Raw genomic sequence first — 8,476 nt, forward strand, 5'->3', positions numbered from 1 at the left:
TGCTGTGTATTACTGCTATATGATCTTCATTATTGAGGGAAACCGAGAGCTTGTGTAACAGAAGCGACTAATTCGTTTACAAATCATACAAAGTTTAGAATCCTGATTTGCATAGTGTACGTCAACTTTGCGTTTAAATTTACAAGCACATTTGAGGGAGAGGGAGAGGGAGAGTATACACTGAATCATATCATGACCATAACATAAAGTAAGGGATTTCAAAGAAATCTCCTATAATTTACATCCTTGAGTAACCTGCTCGTTGATCTTCATACTGCTCCATGAACGCATCATTGAACTTCTTAAAGCTCTCCATGATAGCAGGCATGTCTTCCTCAGCAGGTAGAATGGTAGTCCTCATGTGGAAAACCCTGTTACACAATGAAAATAGCTTAGTATTCAACATCATTATCATGTTTTTTTTTTGGCTTTTATAAGTTTCTTGGGTTTGAAGCCTTTTCTTTGGATAGGATGCAGAAAATTCAATAGATGTACACAAATAATCAGAAATGAAGCTCAACATGGAACCTTGTTTACCTAAGTGGCTAAGTGTTCGACCTCAACCAGTGAAGAAAGAAGTTAAAAGTTATACATAGAGAGTGAACAGGTTCTGTGAATTCTAAGTTCAGGTGGCCAAACTCTCCTAGGAAAGGGCACCAGATGCCTATAAAGCTATAAGTTTACCAAATTCAATTGGGAAAATGATGTACATTTTCAAGTTTGACAGGTTCTTCCACATTGAAAAAATAGGCTAACAAACTAATTGAACAGTTGTGCAAGATATTGAAGAGAATAACGATTCTGTAGATAAAAACACTATCAGCTTGTAGTTAATAAGAATCATTATTGGTGTATATTACTCAGTATACCCTAATCATAGTTACTATGATAGTTAATTCAAGATGCTCGTCTGTTATATATTGACTTACTGAGAGGGCCACGTATGAGACAAGACAACAGTTTTTTTTGTTTTGTAAAATTAGGTTGTGGAGAAATAGTAAAGGATTTTAAATGTGAATTGTAACTTAAGGCTGCATAATACTTTTTTTTAAAAACATAACAAATACGAATGTAATGTTCCAGTACCCTTCTTTCTGCCCAAACCCTGAACCAGGAACAGTGGAGATGCCGGTGGCTTCCAAGAGCTTGAGACAGTAGAAAACATCAGGATGTTTGCCAGCATTCTTGGCGGCCTCAACAGCCTTAGGTGGCAAGCATATTTGAGGGAATGAGTACATGGCACCTGAATCAAGGATTTATCTCGCAGATGAATTTCTGTTCAGAAATAAATACAGGATACACAAATACACACAAAAGATGGAAATTACTCTTTACCTTCTGTGAAATTGCACACAACATTTCTACAGCTGTTAAACCCATCAGTCATTATTCGCGCTCTCTTCCTCAATGATTCCAGAATTCCTTTGCTGCAAAAATTTATGCATTTATTATATACTCTGCATGATGGGTTTTTGTCTCCATCCTAATAAAGCCCTATACAAATTTCTTTCCTCTCAAAAAGCTTGTTAAGAAAATTGTTCTTTGATATAAGAGATTCTTCTTCTCAGTTGAAATCGTGAATAGAACAGGAAGGAATAAAATCATGTCTTCTAACTGCTATCTAAATAAAGTGTAAACCAATTACCTCTCTTGTTCAAATCTAAGATAAGAGATATCCCCAGGCTTTGGTGGATTGACCATCAATCCTAACTGTCAAAGGGAAAAAGAACAATGATTTTGTGCATACAGAATCCAAAACCTTGCCTAAGGAAAAACAAGAGCATCCAAAGCTGCAAATAAGTTTGAGAAACTTACAAATATTTGCCCTGGTACATTGGGACTTAGTGCAATTGAGGCAATCTTGTATATTTCATCAACTGACTGCAATGGAGACCAACAACATCAGATGGCGTATACACTTTCCGATCCATTCATACGAAGCAACCAAACAGTTGCTTACTTGCTTTCTACCGTAAAAAAGATAAGTTACTTGAGCATAAATTTTTGAAAATATTTCCACTCGCAATCAATGAGAAAATGACTGACTGAACATTTTTGGTAACTAAAGGGTGCTCCTCAGCCATAGCTATGCAGATTGTTCATGAAGTGCATGCCAAAAACACCACTAGCAAACAACTGGAGATTATTCGGGACTGCTAAGGATTGTAATCAGACCCATCTTTTCGTGACTGCTAAGATTAAAAGACGGCTTTTTTGCTTTATTTCAATTTTTGTAATATGAGGTATTTAAAGTCACTAGTTATACAGAGTTGCGAGAACTGAGGTCTGTGAGCTGTGGAGTCATTATTTCTGATTTTTCATGCCACCAAGAAATAAATTATACATAAAGAAAAGATAATTCCATCAAAAAGCATAAAATTTGGGACAAAGACAAACCTTCTGAGGAATGTTTGTCATCTCAAAGTATCCACCCCTCTGTCCACATTCACCCCAATACCCTTTTGACACTGTGTGGAAAGACACAAGCTGGAGATCCTTGTTCATTGGTGGGCCCATGTCCATTAAAACCTTCCAGAAAAGGAAATTAGGTAAGTTTAAATTCTTCAAGGAAAGATAAATGAACCTGAACCATATTTTACCAATCGCTGAAATATTCTGTATGAGTGTATGACATACCTTTCTTGCACTTACAAAGGGGCGCTCATCTTGGTATATGTTTTGTTGATATACTTCATCAGCCATAAGCACCAACTTTTCTTGAATACAGAAATTCACTATTTCTTGTAAGTTGGGTACACTAAGGCATTGTCCCGTAGGATTTCCAGGGTTAATAATAACCATTGCACGTACCTGACCAACATGAAAGTTAATAATAAGATATATTATCTCGCAAAAACAATGACCAAATTGAAAAAAATAAATAATTTTTTTTTTTTTGAGAAGTTCACATATATATAGCATTAGGCATATAGAACCAAAATGTAAGATTAGCATGCCATCAGTAAGCCGAGATAATTGTACGAAGTAGTACTTAGAGCACATATTCCAATAACAGTACATCAGTCATGACCTCAACTTAAACCTTAAAATCTTGGCATTCCAAAAACTAAAGGGTACAGTATTTATCAACTAGCAAGAGAGGATAAACTTTTAGGAATAAACACACATATCAAATACAGCTTTGCTACAATTTTCTTTCTGAAACTATTAGCGGTTTTCTATAAATCAAACATCATGATTCAGGAGAGCATACTTACTTTTATTCCTTTGAATGTCGCTTGTTGAATTGCATCACGGAGATTATTGATATCAAGGCCCCAGTTGGCAGTCTCCTCCAGGTAATATGGGACAAGAGAACCACCCAATAATGATATTGAAGCAGAATAAAGGGGGTACTGTGGAACAGGAACTAGGATCTGAAAGAAAGATAGATCAATAAGGCAATAATGACCAGAGATCAACACTTCTACTTAAATAAAGGGAAAATATCGGCAAGTAAATGAAAAAAAGGATCAAAAGAGACTTACCCCATCACTTTGGCCTCCAATGACAGCATTCAAAATTTGCATCACTCCCTTGCTAGCACCATCAGTTAGGAAGATGAGTTCTGGATCACTGAAAATCAGGCAGAATCAACATTAGTCATACAGTCAACAAGCAAACTGAGACATATTGAGGCTCGAGTACTGGATAATCAATAACATTGCTATGAGAAACATGCATTAAATTACCTTGGATACCCATCCCGCCTTTCAATAAACTCTGCAATCTCTTTCCTTACGCCAGGAATGCCTCTTGAATCACTGTAAGCACCTAATTCAACATACAATAACAAATGTTACATATACCCCACATTTCATGAACTATAGTATAACTTGGCATCAAAAGTTGCATTTTTTGTAAGGTTCTGAAGGCACCTAGAGACTGATAAAATAAGGGAGGTGAACAAATGTTAGGTATTATGAAAGATGAAGTTGACAAAGAAATATAAAATAAGGGAGGTGAACATTTGTTAGGTAATAAAAGACGTATATGCAGAAAGGGAATGAAAACAAAGTATAAAGTGAAATATCTAACAAAAAGAACATGGGAAATTCTCTTTGGTGAACTCCAACCTTTTCATTTTCTAAGTGGTAAACGTTTTAAAATTTTATTATCAATGGTAAACTTAAATTATTGATTACCATTGGTAAGTGTTATTTTAATAAAAATCCTTAACTATAACCCAAACCCCTCCCCCACCCAAGCACCTTGCCGGCAGCTAGGCCCCCACCGGCAACGCCCGACCTCCCCACCCTCGACCGGAGACGCCCAAACTCCCCCACCCTCGGCAGGCGACGTTCCCCATTCCCCATTCTCGTTACCCACCCACCCCTTCTCCATTTCTCCCCAATCCGACACCCACCTCCACCGCAAACCGCTCTATCCCCTCACCGAAATTACCCCTCCACTGTTTTTCGGACACCCAAAACCCCTAATCACCCACTCAAAACCATTCAAAAACCCTACACCTCCCTAAAATCCGTTCTACCCGTTTTCTAGGATTTCGGATTTTAGGGAGGTTTCGGGTTTTTAGGGTGGTTTTGGGTTTTTAGGGTGGTTTCGAATGGGTTTAAAGGGTTTGGGGGGCCAAAAAACTGGGGGAAAGGTGGAGAAGTAGGGTCGCCGGCGTCGAGGGTTGGGTAAGGGTGTCGGCGCCGATGGGGGGGGGGGGCTGGGCAGTGGGTGGGGGAAGGGGTGGTTGATTTTTTTTTTTTTTTTTAAGTATAATTATTAAAAAATGATTAAAAACCTAACTATAGTTAAATGTTATTGTTAAAAATTAAAAAAAAAACCTAACTATAGTTAAATTTTTAATAAAATATAATAATTAATGTCATAAGTAATAAGTATAGAAAGTTTACGAGTACCAAAGATAATTTTATAAAACTTTGTTCACCATAGAGAAAATTAAAAAGTTGGAGTTCACCAAAGAAAATTTCCCAAAGAACATTTGTTACATGAAAAAGAGGTAAAGTTGGGATTTTGGGGTGGGGGTACACTTGCATGAATCAGCAAGGTATTTGGATTACAGACAATAGTGATAGTGTATAGTAGTAGACAACCTACAAAATCAGAAAGATTAGACGACGACAAGGAGAAATGCCAATCAGCCAAGAATATTAATGATATTGATGTATCAACGGATTTACTAGCATGAATGCAGATTGACTGAGCCAATCCAGCAACATAATGGATAACAGCAGTGTCATCAATATTTTCCCAGTGAAAGCAATAGACCCAAACTTCTAATAGATACTTCTCTTCTTTCATGAGCCGCCTTGGGTGATGTATGGAAATTGACTTGATATTAGATTAACAAAGTAACATAAATCCATTATCGGTACAATCTAGGATGGTCAGATGCATGCAACCTCATTAGATAAGAACATAGATGCAAACATGAATAAGATTTCATTTGTAGCAATTCTGGCATATCCCTACACCAGTAAGAGGAAACAGAAGTTTAAAATGTACCTAGACCGCCTGAAGTCATAGAAAGGTAATGCTTAGCCCTTGCAATTGCATCAGCTGGGAATACAATTCCAACATTAGGATCATCAAGTAGGAATGGAGCTTGACACAAAGCAACCACCTGGAAGAATACGCTTTTCAAAGTTAATACACAAACTTAAATACTGAACCACAAAGTGACTAATATAACTCCTATTATGTAAAACCTGGCGCGGGAACGTCAATGGTTTCTGCCCTAATGCATGAGGATTTCCAACATTTGTGAAGATGATCTGCATGAGAACATGAATAGTCAGAAAATAAGACAAGATTTGAGTGTGACAGAGCACTAAATTAAAATGTCTAGAGAGAAGATTATGCAGAAGAATTAGTTCAAGACATGGTTCATCACTGAGGTATATGCCTTGTGACTAATCACAAGATTAACTATGGATTTTCAGCTGTATTACAAGTCATAAGGCAGAAGGCCAGTCTTCAAGGCTAGTCATTTAAAATAGTAAGTTTAATAGAATAAATCATTTAATACCAGGAGGTGTAATGTCGAGTAGCAAGAGAAACAGAACACTCGAAGCAGTGTTATCACGCCCAAAACAAAAGAGATAAGTTATTCATATATTTCTTCACAAATGATATAAATATGAATGACAGAATCAAATGGATGAGGAATCTGATCTCAAATCCCAACAGAAAAATCACACATCAAGTAGGGGTCTCAACAAGCCCAGAGAATGGAGTACAAAGACATTATTCCATTTACCTTCTTCCCCTCTTTCTGGAGCTCAGAAGCTCGAAGATACAGCTCACCCCTAACAGCATATTGGCACTTCTTCACATTTTCATTCAATCCCTCATAGTCTAGTCCCTTTGACATTTTAGCCAAAACTCAAGCTGATATATGTCCCTCAATAAAAAAAGAGAGACTAAACAGCACCAAGTAATATGAGCTCAGATCATAAACCTGAAATTCAAATGTGGCAATCATATTAGATATTTTTTTTTTAAAAAAAAAGAAAAGAAAGAAAGCATTACACAAGCAATACCAACAGACAGGTTTTATTACATACATCAAAGACTAGGCAAATATATAGTTAAACATTTCTTTCCATGCAATTTTTCTACAAACTGCAAACTCCATTAGACACATTCCCATGCTTGGTCACCACTGTTCTTTAGCCAAATAAAACATTAAAATCAAGCAGCTTTTCAGTCATCTTGATCATCAGAGTTATCTGCTTCAAAAAGTTTGAATAACTGAAAATAAATTGATAACACCATGCCAAAATCAACTTATTTAAGGGCTATAAAATCAACGCACTTGGCTTGTTCATGATCGTTTTTTGTTTTCAGTTTTCTGTTATCATGAAAACAAGAAAACAAAAAAACAAAAAAGAAACTAGAAAAAAAGTATGTTTCCACATTTTTGTTGTTAGTTTCCAAAATTATTATGATTATAATAAGTTATACTAATTTTTGATTCATAATATGACATATATAATATGATTTTGAAAAATAAAAAACAGAAAACTACAGCGATATTGAACGAACCCAATTACGTTATCACTTTCCGAAATAGCAAGCAAATAATGACAGCAAAAATTCACGATGTGGGTTACACTTATCATCCTCTTTTGAATAACAAACCATCAATTCCATGTTTCATCACTCAATAACAAACATCATTAAGTTCTAATAAAAAACCATAATCAACTAATACAGCCAACAAACCCACATAAATTGTATAATCATGTAATTAATCACTAAAATCAATCGCTTAAAAGCAAATTAAAGAATTAATTTCAACCGGGTAATCATGCATTTCAATACTCAACAAATAAACAAATTAAAAAAAAAAAAAAAAAAAAAATCCATCATTGCTATCAACCCCAAGACCCAGAAAATCACAATTAATCATATAATATGAATATCTTCACTAAAAAATTTCCCAGATAAATCATAAAGATCCTTTTTAAAAAAACAAAATTAAAGGAAATAGGCCTGCAAATGTAATTAATCACTAAAATCAATCCCTTAAAAGCAAATTAAAGAATTAATTTCAACTAGGTAATCATGCATTTCAATACTCAACAAATAAACAAATTAAAAAAAAAAAAAAAAAATAAGTAAATAAAAAAATCCATCATTGATATCAACCCCAACACCCAGAAAATCACAATTAATCATATAATATGAATATCTTCACTAAAAAATTTCCCAGATAAATCATAAAGATCCTTTTTAAAAAACAAAATTAAAGGAAATAGGCCTGCAAATTAGAGAAGAAGTAGGATACCTGAGAGTTCTTGCTTAGAGTGAAGTAGCCAAAAATGGGGCTCGTCTACTGTTGAGATATTACAAATGGGAAAATGCACGAAAAGAAAATAAGGATATTCCTTTTATTTATTAAGTAGGAAAAGTAAAATTTACTCCGTTTTTTATTCTTACAACACTTCAATTTTCACATAATCATATACGGTAAAATATGGTTAAACTTGACCCAACTTATATTTTTCAAAAGTACTTCCTCCGTTTTTATTTAGTTGACACATTTCTCTTTTCAACCTTGTCAACGCACTATTTTGATGATTAATATCTCTAATTCTCGACATTGTAAAATTATAAAAAGTGGATATTAATAAAATATGCATTGAGATGATTTAAACAAGATCCCACTTGACTATATTTTGTCGTAGCTATGAATCACAAATGCTAGACAAAGTGTAGTTTGTGAATAGTGTAAACGTCAATCGGTGTCAACTAAAAAAGCGGAGGTAGTATCAACTTATAAAATTTTTAATTATTGTAGCATTTAAAACTATTGGATTAAAATTAAGTAATGTACAATATTAAATAATTAATGTAAAAATGTTATAAGTATTAAGAAACGAAATTATTCTTTCGATAAATAAAATTGGATTTCATTGTCAAGATTAAGGAATGAAAAACTAGAATTCAGCATAAAATATTGTCACGTGGCAACAAGGAAAGCAATGGTAAGACCACA

General features: G+C 34.7%; 1 protein-coding gene across 1 annotated transcript; it reads right to left on the reverse strand.

Annotated features, from left to right (window-relative positions):
* LOC145582798 (glutamate--glyoxylate aminotransferase 2-like) lies at positions 1-7,926 on the reverse strand. Its single transcript, XM_081639820.1, has 14 exons — positions 7,766-7,926; positions 6,233-6,433; positions 5,682-5,747; positions 5,479-5,596; positions 3,693-3,774; positions 3,489-3,576; positions 3,219-3,377; positions 2,638-2,811; positions 2,398-2,529; positions 1,816-1,881; positions 1,646-1,710; positions 1,336-1,427; positions 1,087-1,243; positions 1-371 (listed from the first exon to the last, which is right to left on the reverse strand). Exons 2-14 carry the CDS (start codon positions 6,344-6,346, stop codon positions 239-241), a joined length of 1,446 nt encoding a protein of 481 aa, XP_081495946.1. The 5' UTR covers positions 6,347-6,433; positions 7,766-7,926; the 3' UTR covers positions 1-238.
* Positions 7,927-8,476: the final 550 nt, after the last annotated feature.

This window comes from Chenopodium album, chromosome 15, assembly GCF_948465745.1.
Source record: "Chenopodium album chromosome 15, dcCheAlbu1.1, whole genome shotgun sequence".
Classification (NCBI taxonomy): Eukaryota; Viridiplantae; Streptophyta; class Magnoliopsida; order Caryophyllales; family Amaranthaceae; genus Chenopodium; species Chenopodium album.

Coding starts and splice junctions, on each gene's coding strand:
- LOC145582798 (XM_081639820.1), bottom strand. CDS start 6,346: ATGTCAAAGGGACTAGACTATGAGGGATTGAATGAAAATGTGAAGAAG. Junction 2,530..2,637: donor CCTTTGTAAGTGCAAGAAAG/GTATGTCATACA, acceptor CTTTTCTGGAAG/GTTTTAATGGACATGGGCCC. Junction 1,882..2,397: donor TGACAAACATTCCTCAGAAG/GTTTGTCTTTGT, acceptor TCTCCATTGCAG/TCAGTTGATGAAATATACAA.